Below are 16,805 nucleotides of genomic sequence, written 5' to 3'. Positions count from 1 at the left end.
ACCCCGGGAGACCCCCCCAGGCTCCAGGGGTGCACAGCCAGGTACATAGTGGGAAAGAGCGACCCTGAGCGGGAGGATGCGACTCAGATGATGACCCTGACCCCTGGACCAGAGCCTCCAAGGACACAAGCATCCCGGCCGTGGCGGCCCAGCTCCCCCACTGCATGGGGGCCGCGTGGCAGTGAGCCTTACCACAGCAGCCACAGGTCTCCCTCACGTAGGTCATGACGTCACACTCCTGCAACAAAGAAGGGTCAGCCTGCCCGGACAGCACACCCCGGAGAGGCTGAGGACGTGCTTCTGCAGGAAGTCCGCAGGCCCCTGCTGACCTCTTCCTCTGACCTCACCCCTGCTGACCTTGCCCTTGCTGCCCCTGCTTTCTGACTTCAGGAGGGAGGAGGACACTGATTCCACCCCGACTGACACCTACCGTGAGGCCGGGGTCTCCGGGGGGGCCGGGCTCTCCCTGGAGGAGGAAGGACGAAGTGAGAAGTGACCACTGTCAGGGCCGAGGCTGGGCAGGGACCCACTCGTTCTCAGGTGGCTGTTTCGGGGCCCAGCCCTGCATGCTGTCCCGTGTTCCAGCACCAGCAGAGCCCTGAGGTTCAGGGTGCGTGTCGGCCCAGGTGGCCCAGGGCCGAGGCTTGAGGGCTAAGGAACGGCGGCTGACCTACCTCGAGTCCTGGCTCTCCTCTCGGCCCACGAGGGCCCGGCTCACCAGGGGGACCAGGATCTGCCTGAGAGGGGAAGAGGCAGGTGGGCTCCAGTGGATGCCTGGGGCCCCACGCTTGGCCCTGTGCCCTAACCAGCCCACCCGGCCACGGGACAGCCAGGTACTCACAGGCTCACCCTTCTGGCCTTTCCTCCCTGGGGCTCCTTTCATGCCGAAGTCGCCTCTGCCCCCCTGAGACAGACGCACAGGTGAGCCGGGCGGAGGGGTCTTTCAGGCGCCCTCAACTGCTGCCCCCACCCCTGGGTTCCCAGTGAGACTGCAGGACACGAGTGTGCAGGTGGGTCTGTCAGATGGCACTGACGGCGGGCTTTGCAGGCGTGGACTTCAGGTTGAGAGACTAGCGCGGCCTCCCCCTTCAGCCCAGGGAGTGAGGGGCAGTGGGCATGTGGGCGCAGGGAGCGGGCGCCTCGGATGGACGGATGTACCTCGGGGCCGCGTGGGCCGGGCTCGCCTTTCTCTCCCTGGAAGCAAGCACAGGTCACGGTTCAGGAGGCGCGGCGGCTGCCTCGACGGGAGGCCGAACCCCCGAGGCCTGTGTTTTCTTGGCCCGTCCTTCCCTCACGGGGGGCCTCGGCTGTCAGGACCCGTGCGGAGCCGCGCGTGCTGTGGTGAACGCCATGCAGCCTGCACTGCGTCTGAGCTGGCTCCCGGGGACCTGCCTCTGCACCACACCCCTGTCCTCACCCTCGCCCTGCCCCCCTGCAGAGGCCCTTAGGGAACTAGGGAGAACCTTCAGGGCCCTCCCAGCAATGCCCACCCCCTCCCCCGAGTCCCAGGCCACACAGGACTTACGGGCTCTCCTCTGGGTCCCGGGTAGCTGAATCCAGGCCTGCCGGGGTCTCCCTGGAGGAGGTGAGCCGGTCAGGGAGGGTCCAGCGGGAAGGAAGAGACTGATCAGTGGTGTGGACTGAGGGCGGTGGGGCTGGCTTCTGGGGAGGAGCCGTGTGCAGGGCCTGGCCTTGGGCAGGGTGAGCCACCTGGAGGATTGGGACACAGGGTTTCCCGGCCCCTGACGTCCTCCCACCAAGGGGCTGGGCCTGGCACGCACCAGCAGCCTCACTCTAGAGCCAGAACCAGCTCAGGCCCGAGGCCCATCCTGAGGGGTGAGGAGGGTGGCGTACCTTGGGGCCAGGCTGTCCTGAGTCTCCGCGAGGACCAGCGTCCCCGGGGTCTCCCCGAGATCCCTGAAGACAGAGAGAAAGTGGGAATTCAGCACAGACAGGGACTGACTGCATCCAGCTCTGGCCACCTCACTCCCCTGCTGCCCTGTGGGGGCCGCGGTTCTGATGGTCACTGACCAGCTCCTGGGCGCCACACCTGCTGCCCCCTTGCCCCCCACACCTGGTAAAGCTGGACCCCTCAGTGCACAGGGCTCCTGGCCCCATCCCATTGCCTCAGTTTGCAGGGGACAGTGTCCTGCCCGAGGACAGGGGGACCCAAATGGCACTACAGGGGGGGAGGTGAGGTCAAAGGGCAGTGAGGGGCCTGGGCCCCAGAGCCAAGGGGCTCCCCCAGGGATCCTGCTACTGACCTGCTTCCCGGGCTCCCCGAGAGCGCCCTGGGGGCCCCTGGGTCCAGGCAGGCCACGGTCTCCCTGGGGAAAAAGGGGACGAGGCACCTCAGAGACCCCGGAGTCAGTCACTGTGGACGCTGGCCAGGTAGGGGGTCTGCTGCCCTCCAGGAGGTCCTGGGCATGGCCTCGGTCTGCAGCCCTGACCACAGTGGCCCCAGGCAGGGCCTGCAGGGCCCCACGTGCAGCCCCTCCAGCCAGGGAGCTGGGCGCCCACCCGCTGGCCCACTTACCTTGGCTCCTTTGTTGCCAACCTCTCCAGCCAGGCCCCGGGGCCCCTCAGGGCCAGGGTCCCCCTGTGAGGAAAGGCCCAGTTAGTCTGCACAGCATGGGGGTGAAGGAGAGGCCATTTAGCTCCTGGAGACAAGGACCCCAGGTTGTGGAGGTGACACTGGAACAGCTGGAGCCCTGTGCAGCCTTCGCACAGTGTGGGCAGGGACCACCACCCGCTTCTCTGAGGAAGAAGCCCCTTCTTTGGCCCCTTCACCCAAATCTCACAGGAACTGGCCGCCCTGGGATTTCATCACAAAGACAAAGACATCGCACACCAGCCACAGGAGCATGTGTGTCTGCGATGGGGTGGAGCAGTACACAGCCTGCACATCTGTGCATGGCACTCATGGAACTGGCTGCGCTTGGCCCAGACCCCCCAGCAGGGAGCACGGGTGGGGACCGCCTGTCTGCCTCCTGTTTTTGGAAACCCTGCAGGATGTTCCCCCTGATGGTGAGGCCCCGGGGGGTTGCTTTTGTTCTCCTGGATAGACCATGGGAGGGGGTGGCTGTCTCTTGTCACTGGGCCCTGTCGGCACCACGGTGAGACCCCAGTGCAGATGCAGACACACCGATGGTGCCCCGCGGCTCCCCCATGCGGACACTCACCTTCTCGCCCTTGGGGCCATCGCTGCCTGGGCCGCCTTTGGTTCCAGGATCTCCCCTGCGTCCCTGCAGAGAACGGGCGTGTGGGTGGGGTCCCTGATGCTGGGGGCCACAGGAGGACCCCACACAAGGACTCTGGCTCTGGGCTCTGGGGGGCCCCCCAGAGGGCCTCAGGTTAGACCCTCCCCTTCTGCCGGGTGGACTCTGTCTCAGCCAAGGACTTAGGAAACCATGAAGGGTCCCTGGGCAGCTTGTAAGCCGGGGTCGAGTCAGTGTCTGGGTTGACGTAATTGGGACCCGGCTTTGACCGGCTATCAGCGAGGTCGCTGGGTTCACTTCCAGGTCAAGCCAGATCTCGGGATGCACCCTCTGAGGATCAGCCCTTGGCCTGGGTCCCCACCCCAGGTAGAACACCTGGGGATGGCTGGTGCTGGCTGGGGATGCAGCGTGGGACCTATGGAGTGTGTGCCTGGGTCTGCGTTAAGCCCTGGGTGTGCTGCGGGGGAGCGAGTCGGGACCCGGGGCCACTTCCCAGGCACTGAGTGTCCAGTGGGACTGCGGCTGAGCCGGGCCAGTGCTCGTCAGTGGCCTTCCTGTGTCGGCTGCAGTGGGAGGAGGCACATTCGGAGAGGCCAGAGGATGTCGGGCGCAGAGAGGCCCAGCGGCAGGTGGTGGGGCGGCCCTGCAGGAGGGGCTCTGGATCCCGGACCAGTGTGTGAGCTGTGGGGCAGGGGTGCACTCACAGGCTCGCCTTTGGGTCCTCGGGGCCCTGGTCCGCCCTTGGCGCCCTTCACGCCAGGACTTCCTGGGGATCCATTGTTGCCTTGATAGCCCTGCAGGGAGGAGATGGTCAGCCCTGGGCTGGCTGGCCACAGGGGCAGAAGGCCCACGGGAGGGCCCAGCTGCGCGGTCACAGGCCTGCTGTCATCTGGTGGGACTGTGGCTGCCTCGGCGTGTGGGGCATCCTGGCCAGCTGGCAGCAGGGATAGAGGGGTGGCCTGCTCAGGGCACAGGGCTGGCCTGCACACCCGTGGGCTCTGCTAGGGTGACCGGGCAGCTGGGAGGAGCCCTTACCTTACTTCCTTTGGCCCCGTCTTCTCCCGGGGGCCCTCTGCGTCCTGGGCGGCCCGGGTCCCCCTGGAAGGGTTTGGAGAAATCAGCCTCACGTCCTTTGGACGCTGGCAGTGGAGCAGGACCCCGGCGGAGCTGGGGCACAAGCTCCCCTACACATCTGCAGGGCTGGTGGGATGCCAGGTGCTGGCCGAGGTTGCTGACAGGACCTGGCACCAGCCGGTGAGTGTATGGGTGTCATTCTTGGCTGCTCCTGGCCCGTGCCCACCCCCCCATTCCTCCAGTGTCCTGGGCAGCCAGGGAAGGGATGCAGGCAGGGACAAAGTGACACCTCAGGTGACCTAAGAGGGCAGAACCCCCAGGCGCCTGAGAGCCCTTCACAGGGAGCCCCTGAGAGGCCTGGCAGGAAGGTGGGCTTGTTGCTGAGGTCATTCGAGCACCGCAGAGCTGCCTGAGCTGGGACACGTGCTCCCGTGTTAGACATGAGCTGGTGAAGCCCTGGGCACGGGCACTCCCAACCCCCTTGGAGAAGAGCACCCCACACCCCCTTCAGTGTGAGCACCCACGGTCCCCCTGGGCAGGGCACCCACGGCCCTCTCCTCGTGTGCAGGGGCAGGCCCCTCCTTGCTGGGCTTCTCGGCCAGGTGACCCCCCAGAAGCCATGTTCCAGGCAGGGAGAAGGCCACGGGGCAGTGGGGACCCGCCCGCTCTTCCCGCTCGCCACCTTGGCCAGGCTGCCTACCTTGGCGCCTTGGTCTCCTTGCTCCCCGGGGCTGCCTGCTTCCCCCACGTACCCGTCGGGGCCCTGTGAGAGAAGGGTGACAGGCTTGTCCTGGGGCTCCTGCTGAGAGCTGTGCTGGGGTTTTGCCTGTGAGCCCAGGGCCAGCGGACATGGGGGAGGCTGACCAGCACCCCACTGTCCAGACTGGATGCTCCGCCTGAGTCTCGGCTGTAGGAATCCACTGGGCCTGGGCAGGATGACCAGACAGGCTGCCCCCACACTGAGCCTCTCAGGACTCTGGGAAGCTGCTGCCCTCGACCTGACCCGGAAGCCCCTGAGGTTATTTTGTCATATGTGACCGCAACCCTGGCTGAACCCTGGGCAGGGGTCAGGGACTGGGAGGGGAGGAGCTGAAGGAAGGATCCAAGCTCCGTGACTGCCGGGTCCCTCACCGCAGCTTGTGGGGCCGGCCACTTCTCTCCCACCCAGCCTGGTGCCCGGCGTCTCCCAGAGCCCAGGGTTTAGCCACACTTACCCGGTTCCCAGGGTCTCCCTTGCAGCCAGGAGGCCCGATGCGCCCCAGCTTGCCCTGAAGGAGGAGAGGGGAGCAGAGGACACATCAGGGGGGATTCAGGGGTGGGCAGTGCCTGTGACAGAGGTGCAACAGCAGGTGCAGCCCATGCCAGGCCCACGTGCAGCAGACACAACTGTGCAAACATGTCAGTGGCCCAACTATGTGGTGGCAGCTCTGTAGAAGGGGAGTGAGTTCCGGGATGCAGACGGAGCACAGATGTCCAGAGTGCTCCCTGACGTGTGTGTGCCTGCACGCATGTGTGATGTGTGCGTGCACGTGTGATGTGTGTGCACACGTGTGATGTGTATGCATGTGTGATGTGTGTGTGCGCATGTGATGTGTGTGAACTGCTGGTCAGGCTGGATCTGGGGTTCTGCAGGACAGGCTGGGAAATTCTTGCAAGGCTGAGCCTTGGTTTTCAGAAGCAAATGTCCACTCCTGCTGTCACAATGTTCTTATTTGTCCTGCATCCACTGGATAGGTGCCCAAGCCATAAGTTGTGGGCAGTGGCCAGTGGGGCCCAAAGACCGGCCCTAAGGAAGGACCCGCGAGTCTTGAGGAAGTTCTGCTCCTTCTGCAACACTCGGATGCTGCAGTATACCTGCTCCCCAGCCCAGCCCCACTACGGAGCCCGAGGTGCACTCTACCTTCTGTCCATCGGTCCCATTCTTGCCGGCCAGGCCAGGGGCGCCCTGGAGGGAGAAGGAGGAGGGGACCCCATCAGCCCTAATCGTCATCCCCTCGGAGCAGCAGGAAGGTGGGGTGACTGCCTGCCAGGCTTACCTTCCGCCCGTCAGCTCCAAATTCTCCCTGTGCAGGAGGAAAGTGAGGCGTTAGCTCTGCGACTCCACGTCACAGACTCCGTGGCCTCAGGGGCCCAGTCTGCCCTCAGGCAGCACATGGGGCCAGAAAGAGCCCAGGACGAGGTCGCCAAGGGAAGCCGAGTCTCGCCCCCAGCAGGGACCACAGGCTCGCTGATGACACTGCTGAGGCGCCTGGGCACGCGGCTTGTGAGGTGGGAGGGAATCTCACCTTCTCTCCTTTGAAACCAGGAACACCCTGAGGTCAGAAGGAAAAAAAGCAGCATTACTACAAGGGATGTACACTGGGACCCCCCCAGGCCCCGGGGAAGAAGAGCAGCAGAGTCATCAGCCTCAGGCGACAGGCGTGACCAGGGCTCCGGCTGGATGCTGGGTTTGGGGACAATGTTCAAAATATTGAGGCGCTTCACGTCCTGGGGTCAGGCACAGGGAGGCTGGGCTGGGCTGGACACATCCTAACCCATTGGCCGGCCCACCCGGAGCCCGGCAGCGCTTGGCCTGTCCCTTGTCCCCAGCTGTGGGGCAGGGCCAGCAGCAACTTGCCTTGGGTCCTGGGAATCCAATGGGGCCTTCGATGCCTGGATCTCCCTGTGGAAGAAGAACAAAGAGCCGTGGCTGTAATCCCAGGAGACCGGGGACAGGGGATGATGGATGGGGATGGATGGCCGGGGGTCCATGGCTGGGGGCCGAAAGCCAGGTCGGGGCAGAGGACACTCACCTGTCGTCCCTTCTGTCCAGGCTCTCCCGGCTCACCCATGTTGCCCTTGGCACCCTAAAAGCAGATGACAGAAAAAGGGGTAAACCAAGGCAAGGAGGGATGGAGTGGGCCACCAGGGACCCTGTTGCCAGCTCCTGGGAGGTGGAAGAGCGATAGTGTGGTCAAGGCCGCTGGTCCCACCCAGGTGACGACATCACATGGGGACGGCCCAGTCAGGTCAGCTGTCCCTGAGAATCGTGGCCTCTGTCAGGCCAGGCTCTGTTCTGACCCCGTTTCTCCAAGCCCTGACTAACAGCTTTCCAAGAAGCCACCCTGCCAGATGGGCCAGAGCAGCCCAGGGTGGGGGCGCCTGCACAGGCCCGCAGCAGCCCCCTGCAGCAGTGGCTCTGATTCTGCACCCGGCCTGGGCTGCACCCACACCTCACACCGTGATGTCGACTCCTCTGGACCCGGCAGGGGGCCCCTCAGTAATTCACACAGATCGGGGCTTTAGAAAGCCAGTGAAAGGTTATGCTCCTCGGAATTAGAGTTTTAACCACGTCATGTAGGACTTTAGTAAAAAAACGCATCCATTTATTAATATGCTTCCAACTTCAGCACAAAGAGTAGCTGAGACGGGGGGGACGTGAGGCTTTTGGGGGAGAGAAGAGGGAGGAGAGGAGGTCAGGGAACCGCAAGAGGAAAGGAAGGCAGACAGGACACAGGAAGCAGGTGGGCGGGCAGAGGCTTCCGAACTGCTGGGCCCTGTTTTGGGGCTCCTTCTGTGTCCACTCCATGCTCACTGCCCCTCAGATGCTAACTGTAGTCATCCCTGTGGCAGCCTCCTGCAACCCGCACCCACAAGGACTGAGTCACTGCCCTGCCACAGCAGCCAAAGCCGCCTCTGGGGGCAAATTCATTCCCAGGCTGCGGCGGGTGGCACTGCCCCCAGGACCTGAGAGGCCAGGGAGGCAGTCGGAGGGTTGGCTGGTGGCCTGGCGGATGTGCATCCAGATACCTACTGGTCTAGGCAGCTCTCTTCCGAAGTTAGGAAAAAGAAAACACAACCCTACTTGGCAACAACTTTCTCTGAGCCGTCTTTCAGACTCTGTGTCTCCTCTCCTCAGAGGCTTCTTTCCCCTCCTCTGTCTTTCTTTATAATTTTTGACATGAATTACTGGTGTTTATGATGCTCTAGCAGTGAATTTTGGGAGAATTTCACCTCATACACCTCTGTTGTTAGGAAATGCAGGGCCAACCAGACCCTGAAAACCCACTTATTTGACAAGCAGCACAGTGGGTTCCTGTGTGGACTGGCGGTCACACCGCAGCCATCATGCGTGCCGTGTTTTGTTTATGTACGTGAGCAGCTTGTTTACTTCACAAGTATTTTAATGGCAAGTCAATAACAAAAAAGTGTTCCTGTTTTTCTCAAAATGCCATTTAGACAGAAGTAGATAAACATCGAATTTTAGGGTCAGAAGTGCTGAGCCACCCGAGGGGTAGCTGGCCCTCAGCTCAGATCTCAAGACAGGTTGGAGATTTCCCACTGGCGTGGACCCCACGGTGGTGTGGGCATCTTACCTTCTGTCCGCGGTAGCCCTTGGGGCCAGGTGGCCCAGGGATCTCCAGACAGCTCACTTTGTAGCACTGAAACGAGAAGCAGGTGGCGACGTGTGAGGCCAGCGAGACAAGTCCCAGGTGGGAGGGAGGTGGGGGAGCTGCCCAGGCCTGCGGCCTGCTGCATGGTGGCCCATCCTGAGCGTGGGGCTGGGTGAAGGAGCAGACTTGAGAGGCATCAACCACGGACGGGCTCAGGGGTCTACACAGCGCTCCAGTCAGGTTTGGAAATTGAGGCGGGGTTGAGTAATGACTGACATTGGAAGGGCTCACATCGCTGTCGGCCCCTGTGTTCAACTGTGTCTGCAATCAGCTGCTCTGGGGATGGGCGTGTCTGTAGGAGGCCCACTGAGTGGGACGCACCCTTCCCGGGCAGGAGTTGGTGCTGGGGACACACAGGGATGGGCGGGTGTCAGGGGCCCAGAGCCGCAGGTTCCCATGCTGGGTGCTCCACGGGCTGCTGCCTTCTCCTCCTGGCCTGACTCAGGTGGACAGAGCCCATCAGCCTGGAGGGCGACCTCCACCTGGACCCTCACCCACTTGGCGTGTGCTCAGCGGGTGACCCTAATGCTGACTTCCTGGCTTTAAACAGTCTGGTTTTGGCCAGGAGCCCTTCGTCCAAACTGGAGAGTCTGGGGCCCAACATGGAGCAGAGGGGTCTTGCTCCCTCGGCTCCCAGGAGTGCCAGGGAACCGAGACGTGGTGTGACCATCTTTGCTGGGTCAGCGCCTCCGAGGCCCAGAGGCAGGACCCAAGCAGGGTGGGCAGGGATGGAAAGTGCCCCTCACCTCTCCATAAGCTTCGTGTTTCTGCAAAAAGACACAGAGAGAAACCTTGGTTAGCTGGGAGCTGGAGCTCTGATGCAGTGCCATGTCCAGAGGACGCGGGACACTGGAGCCAGAGGGGACCCCGCAGTCGCCTCCCTCACAGACAGGTAAACTGAGGCCTGGAGCCGGGGACCACTCACTGCCATGCCAGGTGAGCAGATCCCCGGGCTCTGGACCCCAACCCCGGCCCCGGATGCCGGTGGCTCTGCCTCTGGCCCGCAGCGCTGTAGCTCACCATGACCTTGATGATGCGGTTGATGGTGTCCTGGTCGATGTCGGTGGAGTCGGGCCGCATGGTGGCGTAGTTGCTGCGGTACAGCTCCAGGGGCGTGCTGGCGATGTCCCGCAGGCCCTGCTCGTGCAGGTTCCGATTGGGGGCCACGGCGAAGAGCCGGATGCCTTCCTCGCGGGCCCTCTCGGCCTGCCGCTTGATGCCCCCGCACGGGCTGCCGGTGACGTGGCCGTCGGTGATGACCACCGCGAAGTTGACCCCCTTTTTCACGTGCCGCCGGATCTCCTGGGTCATGTTGGCCAGCGCGCAGTCGGTGAAGGTGCCGCGGCGGAAGGAGCTGATGCTCTGCAGGCTCTTGATGAAGGAGGCGCGGTCGCTGTTCGGCGGGCTGAACACCTCCACCTGGTCGGAGAAGTGCAGGCCGCCGTAGCGCCAGCTCAGGGCCACCTGGTCCAGGTAGAACTCGTCCTGCAGCTGGCTGATGAACTGCGGCACGAACTGCTGCATGTGGTAGAGCAGGCTGTCGGTGGGCGACTGCATGGTGACGCTCTCCGAGGTGTCCAGCACGAAGTACACGTTGACGGGGCAGTCGGCTTTCTCTGGGAGACACGGGACCTGTTACCTGGCCTGCGCTGTGGACTCATCCCGAGGCCCCGCGCTTGGGGACCGTCCTGGGCTCTGCCCGCCCCCGCCCCCGCCCCACCCCACCCCACCCCACCCCACCCCACCCCTCCTCCTCGGCCCCACTCCTCCTCCTCGGCCCCGCCTCCCCGGGCCCGCCCCGCCCCCGGCCCCACCACGGCCGGCCCTCCCGACTCTGCCAAGCCGCACCCCCGGCCCCACCCCTCCTCCTCGGCCCCGCCTCCCCGGGCCCGCCCCGCCCTCACCACGCCCCGCCCTCCCGACTCTGCCAAGCCCCACCTCCGGCCCCGCCCCTCCCCTCGGCCCCGCCACCCCGGGCCCAGTCCGAGACGCCAGAACCTGGGCAGTTACTGTTTCTCTCCGAGGGGTCAGGTGCGATGACCTCCTGCTGCTGGGCGTGGAGGGTCCCCAGGAGCCCCCAGAGCAGGAGGGCGGAGCAGGGGCCTCGCAGCATCTCGGCGGCACCCGTGCACCCTGCTGTCCTGCAACAGGGAAGGGCGACTGCTGCAGATGGCGCCCACCACACGCCCACACTGCCCCTCCCACCCCTAAGCCCTCCTCCCGGGTGGGGGTGTGGCACGCACAGGTCACCCGGATTGGGGGGCGCTGCCCCTCATTCTGAGAGTAAACGAGGGCGGTGGCCCAAGTTGTTGCCAGCACCTCGTCTCCCGGAGGTGCCCTCTCCCCCTGCCTGGGTGGGGGCCACAAACATTTCGTGGGCACAGGGACTGTAACCTTTGAGCTCAGTTCTGAGTGGGGTGCGGTGGGCTCCGTGGGGGCCCTGGGGGTGGGCAGGGCAGAGATGTCAGCTTGGGGTGACTGGGAGGAGGGGCATCACAGGAGGGGAGAGAGAAGCCCAGGCTGGGGCAGGGAAGGCCGTCCAACCCACCCCATAGTGGGGGAATGGCCTGGATGGTGGAGTGTGGGGGCTGCGACACAGGCCTGGGGGGCCAGCAGGCAGTGGGTGCCGCGTTCCAGTTTGTTGGGGGACATGGGGACAACCGCATGGGTTTGGGGGACCTTCCCCAGAGCGGGTCACTGTGCCCAGGCAGGTCTCCACCGGGTCTGAGGCTTCCCGGCTGCCATCTACGCCCGGGCCCACCCTGTAACCAGAGGACAGGAGAGAATGCAGGGGTGGGAGGACACGCTGGCCAGGCTCTGGGGATGGGGAAGGAGAGGAAGGGAAGTTCTCTTGGTGCAGTTTTCTGGCTGATGACCATCAACACTGTGGGAAACTCGCATTGTGAAAGGAGGTGGATTTGGGGGCAGGTGTTACTACACCTGGGTTTAAGGTGAGAGGGGCTAGTCCCGGCATAGTTTGGGGTGAACAGCAGCACGTGGCCCTGCCTCCCTCCACATGGGGTCACGGTCAGGTCAAGAGGCTGTGGCCCTTCAGGGTGGCAACAGTTGCTGAGATCAAAGCAAGCCCAGTGGGGGCACCAGGAAATCCAGGAGGGCTTCTCATAAGAGGTGACAGATGTGCCCAGACTGGTGGAACTGGCCAGAGGAAGGGGAGCTCCTGGCTGAGGGGAGACTCATTCACGGAGGGCTGGGGGCAACACCTGGCTGAGGGGGAGGCCAAGAAAGTGGGGTGTGGGGCAGGCCAGGGACCCTGAAGAGCCTGGAAGCCAAGAGGGAGTCAGGATGCAATAGTTAGAGCCATCAACAACTGGTGACAACCACCCTAGAACCTCCCAAGTGCCGAGGTGGGGAGTTGGTCAGGGCTGAGCATCAGAATGTGGGCGCAGCTCCATCCGCCACTACCCCTTACCCTGCTGCTCCCATAGGGGAGAGACTCCTGGGTCCCACCCTGTCCTGTCTGCTTCAGGTTGGGGAGGAGGGGACCAAGGGGCCAGGGAGACTGTGCCCAGCTTGGCATTGCTCTCCATGTGTGCATACACGCACACACACATAATAAATTAAAAGAAGTCCACATGATAAAGTGCACTGGTGGAAAATCTGACTCTTAAATGTAATAAAAGGTTTAAAAAGTATCTACACAGGGGAACAATACAAAAGCAACAACAAAATATAGGAAACACCTAAAGGAAAGAGTGTGGCAGCCTCCAAGGTGACCTCCAATTATTCTTGCCTCTTGGCATTCATGCCTTCATGAAGTCCTCTCACACACTGATTCGTTGCTGGCCTGTGTGACCAACAGAATGACGTGGAAGGGATGGTGTGTGACTTCCAAGACAAGGACATAAAAGACACTGTGGCTTTTGCCTGGCTCTCTCTTGGCCGGCTCGCTGGTGGGGGGAAGCCCACTGCCATAACATGAAAACACTCAAGTAACCTTTGCAGAAGCCACAGGGGAAGAGCTGAGGCCTTCAGCCAACAGCAGTGAGTGAGCCGTCTTGGAAGCAGATCCTCCAGCCCAGTCGAGACTCCCAGCGACCAGGACCATGGACAAAACCCTGATGGCACCTCGTGAGGGCCCCTGAGCTAAAACCACCAGCTAAGCCTCTCCTGAATCCCTGATCTGCATAAATTATAAGACAGTAAATGCTTATTGTTGTAAATCACTAAGTTTTGAGGTAATTTATTACACAGCAATAGATAACCAATAGAGGCATCAAACATTTTCTCCACAATATTGTAGACAGGAGACAAAGAGACAATAACTTCAGAATTTTGGGAGAAAAATAAAATGACCCAAGGGTGTCACCTCAGCCAACTTATCTTCCATGTACAAGGATAACAGTCTCAGATGCAAATGGGCTCAGATCTATGCCACCTACACTCCATTCCTAAAATAATTCTGCAAGAAATTTCTGCAGACAACAAAGAAATGAATAAAAATAAATTAAAAAAGCAAAGAAATTTGAGAAATACAGTAAAATACTGAAAATGAAGGGAAAAAGAAAAGAGCCAGGAAACATAAAATTAAATGCCAGAAATATCACATAGAACAGTTGTGACAATAAATATGAATGGTCTAAATTCTCCTATTAAACACAAACATTTCTAAATTGGTCAAAAAATGAAACTCATTTCAATGAGGTTTATAAGGGTCACACTTTAAACAGAATGTCACAGATGGAGCAAAGGAAATAGAGTGGGTGGGGTGGAGGCAGATGGAGAGGAGAGAGTGGCAGTGTTGCATGAGACCAAGTAGAATTTAAGGCAGAAGGGTGAGGGATGGGCCCAAAGGAAAAGTACAGGCTGAAGTCCAGTTACAAATCTTTAGGAACTGAATTTCATTAACATAAAATTACGTAAAAGTAAAATCTGTAAAAAATCAAAGAAAACTGACTGCAATCATAGAAGATTTTAACTTATCTTTTTTGGTTATTTATAGATTACATGAACAAAAAAGAAATGGAGGCTCTGAATGTCACGTTTTATAAATCTTTGACAGTAACAAGTAGGGAATATATAATTTCTAAAGAAAGAATTTGGATAATGTGCATAAAATACACACATATTACATATATATAAATATATATAAACACACACACACATATATCTGTGTCTTTGAAACCTTCAAATAGGGAACATACATTCTTTTAAAAAGTTTACAAAATTTGATCTCAGAGTGAGCTACAAAGAAAGCTTTAATTAATTAAAAAAATTAGAAATTGTACAGATCAAATTCTCTGAGCCATAATGCAAAACCAGTCACTAGTAAGGCACAGGAAAAAAAAAGCACTCGGGAATGTAAACCCTCTTTCACAAGAACTATGTAGGAATTGGTGACAATGACAATGTTTCTACAAAAACAAATATGAGAAGGCCAAAGCAATAATCAGAGGAAAATATATAGCCTTGTATGCTTTATGTTATAAAATAAGAAATTGGTGTAACAAACTAGGCATGTAGTTGCAGAAACTAGGGACAAAAAAATTTAACAAAATGAATCTCAGGAAAGCAAGAGAGAAAAATAATACAAAATTAAACCAATTGATTAAAAAAATAGCCACAGTAGAAAAATACATATATCTAAGAACTGATTCTTTCAAAAGGCCAATAAAATAGAAAAATTTTTAGCAAGTCTAATCAAGAATAAAAGAAGATGAAGCAGAAATATAGAAATATACAAATTTAAGAATGAGTAAAATACTATAATGTTAGGTGAGGAAGCTTGTGTTTTGTATTTAAGAGCATACCAAGCACAGCTCTATGCTAATAAACGTGACAGGCTGTTTTTGGGAAAGGCGTTAAGGAGAGGTGAGCCACTGGCTGGACTCCACCCTGGAGGAATGGAAACTGGAAGGAAACACATCCCCAGGGGTCCAGCCCAGGCAGCTTTTGGCTGAGTTCTTTTACATCTTCAAGGACACAGACTTCTCTGCTATTTTAACCTGTTTCAGAACATAAAGAGCTAAGTTTCTTTTCAATTCATTTTTAAACCTGGCAAAACCTGAGGCCAAAACTTGACAAAAGAAATGCCTAAAAAAGAGCTCTACACCTAAATCCCACTTTTGAACATAGCTGTAAAATTCCTAACTGATATTAGAAAATAAAATCCAGTAGCATATTAAGGGCTACTATATCAGAACTAGAGGAAATTAGTTAAAAATACAATGATGCAACACTAGGAAATATATTAACGTAAGTCACATTAGTATAAAAAGAGAAAATCACAAACATTTTAATAGAGCCCCAAACATCCGTTTCTGATAAAAAAAACAAAAACAACAAAACAGACAAGGCAAAACCTCATAAAAAAACTTAGGAGTTGGATTAACACTATAAAGCATGTAAATTTCAAATCAACAGCCAACATTATATTTTACACAAAAACTAAACTAACGGTTCTTATGTTTGTGGGTTATGGACGCCTTTAAGAATCTGGATTATTTCACTTGACACGAATGCACACACACCCATATACAGAAATCATATCCTTCATGAATTCAGGGAGTCCATCTATGAAGTTGACCCTAGATTAAAAACTCCTGCACTTGAATAATGCTCATTAGAGGTAAAAAAAAAAAAAAAAGGCAAAGAGTGTTGATCTCACTCCATCATTCAGTGTTGTGTTGGAAGCCAATGTAGTAAGACAGTAAAAAGAAACAAAGTATAAGTCTAGGAAAGGAAGAGATGAAACTGTCTTTATTAAAGACGGGACTGTCTACCTAGAAAACCCAATAAAATTAACTGAACAAAACTTAGCGGGGAGAGAGAGAGAGAATTCAGTGAGGCATTTATAAGAAAAATATATACAAAAAGGTATTGGTTTTCTTCTATCAGCAGCAACCAATTACAAAATGTAATGAAAAAGTACTATTTACACTTGCAAGAAAAACAACGTCAGTCCAAGGAACAAACTTAACAAGAATGTGCAGGAATTATGAAAAGAACTCAAAAATTTTCTGAGGAACACAGTGAAGAGCCAAATCTTGTTTTTGGATGAGAAACACAATATTTAAGAATATCAGTAATTTTGGGGCTGGCCCTGTGTCCAAGTGGTTAAGTTCACACACTCCACTTTGGCGGCCCAGGGTTTTGCTGGTTTGGATCCTGGGCGCAGACCTGGCACCACTCATCAGGCCATGCTGAGGCAGCGTCCCATATAGCAGAACTAGAATGACCTACAATTAGAATATACAGCAATGTACTGGGGGTCTTTGGGAAGAAGAATAAGAAAAAAAAAAGACTGGCAACAGATGTTAGCTCAGGGCCAATATTTTAAAAAAAAGACTATCAGTAATTTCTAATTGAATCTACAATTTAATGTGATTTTGATTAAAATCTCCAAGAAAATATTTTTCTTTTTTACTGGTATGTGTTGATAAAATGAATCAAAGACTCACCTGGAAGGATAAGTAAGGGTAGCTGAGAAAAATAACAAAGAGTGGTGGGGAAATCTGAACTATCAAGTGAAAATGATACAATAAAATTACAGTAATTAAGCATTTGTGGTTTTGGTGCTGGACTGTGGGCCAACAGACCACACAGCAATGGGCATCACAACACACAAGAGCAGAGGAAATGAGACCGTGGTGCTCAGAGCAGTGAACAGGGGCTGGAACAATGGCTCACGATGTGACTGGAAATAAAGGTAATTCTACCTCACACAGCGCACCAAGCACATTCCAGGAGAAGTATCTGAGTGCCAAACATGGACCCAAAAGTCTTCAGAGAAAATAGAAAGGATGATACGACAACGAAATGATTACTCTGTACCAGTATCTCTTCACCTCTCTTAACATTCACAATAGTTCTTGGACATTGATACTGCTATAATCCCCCTTCAAAGATGAGACACTGAGACCAGGTGTAGGCAACTTCTCCAAGGTTCTTGGCTAACAGCAGAGGTCCAAACCCAGGCAGAGTGGTTCTGGGTCTGCACTCTTGGTCACTGGGCTCCCACATGGGATCAGCATTACAGCAAAAGCAACAGGTGTCGAGTGGAAACAGACCATGAGCCAGGCAGCAGACTCCCAAAGTGTGACCAAGATCTCATATTCTTAAG

General features: G+C 56.8%; 1 protein-coding gene across 7 annotated transcripts in view; it reads right to left on the bottom strand.

The window, feature by feature from the left end:
- Positions 1 to 16,805, bottom strand: part of COL6A2 (collagen type VI alpha 2 chain) — a 33,471-nt gene that overhangs the window by 7,453 nt on the left and 9,213 nt on the right. For 5 of the 7 annotated variants that reach the window (XR_011433049.1, XR_011433050.1, XM_023630335.2 and 2 more), the window contains exons 2-24: positions 10,724 to 10,866; positions 9,746 to 10,341; positions 9,472 to 9,492; positions 8,648 to 8,713; positions 7,085 to 7,138; positions 6,910 to 6,954; positions 6,578 to 6,604; positions 6,329 to 6,355; positions 6,193 to 6,237; positions 5,507 to 5,560; positions 4,993 to 5,055; positions 4,254 to 4,316; positions 3,923 to 4,012; positions 3,183 to 3,245; positions 2,537 to 2,599; positions 2,265 to 2,327; positions 1,855 to 1,917; positions 1,526 to 1,576; positions 1,159 to 1,194; positions 842 to 904; positions 675 to 737; positions 431 to 466; positions 193 to 238 (exon numbers count right to left, since the gene is read on the bottom strand). Coding sequence is in view for 5 of the 7 variants with exons in the window: in XM_023630335.2 (XP_023486103.1) it covers positions 193 to 238; positions 431 to 466; positions 675 to 737; positions 842 to 904; positions 1,159 to 1,194; positions 1,526 to 1,576; positions 1,855 to 1,917; positions 2,265 to 2,327; positions 2,537 to 2,599; positions 3,183 to 3,245; positions 3,923 to 4,012; positions 4,254 to 4,316; positions 4,993 to 5,055; positions 5,507 to 5,560; positions 6,193 to 6,237; positions 6,329 to 6,355; positions 6,578 to 6,604; positions 6,910 to 6,954; positions 7,085 to 7,138; positions 8,648 to 8,713; positions 9,472 to 9,492; positions 9,746 to 10,341; positions 10,724 to 10,838 (1,813 nt within the window). In the remaining 2 variants the exon portion in view is untranslated. The remainder of the gene's footprint in view (positions 1 to 192; positions 239 to 430; positions 467 to 674; positions 738 to 841; positions 905 to 1,158; positions 1,195 to 1,525; positions 1,577 to 1,854; positions 1,918 to 2,264; positions 2,328 to 2,536; positions 2,600 to 3,182; positions 3,246 to 3,922; positions 4,013 to 4,253; positions 4,317 to 4,992; positions 5,056 to 5,506; positions 5,561 to 6,192; positions 6,238 to 6,328; positions 6,356 to 6,577; positions 6,605 to 6,909; positions 6,955 to 7,084; positions 7,139 to 8,647; positions 8,714 to 9,471; positions 9,493 to 9,745; positions 10,342 to 10,723; positions 10,867 to 16,805) is intronic. The other 2 variants (XM_070252640.1, XM_023630336.2) reach the window with 1 other exon arrangement.

The sequence above is a fragment of the Equus caballus genome, chromosome 26 (genome assembly GCF_041296265.1).
Source record: "Equus caballus isolate H_3958 breed thoroughbred chromosome 26, TB-T2T, whole genome shotgun sequence".
Taxonomy (NCBI): domain Eukaryota; kingdom Metazoa; phylum Chordata; class Mammalia; order Perissodactyla; family Equidae; genus Equus; species Equus caballus.
This window is presented reverse-complemented; position numbering and strand designations above follow the sequence as displayed.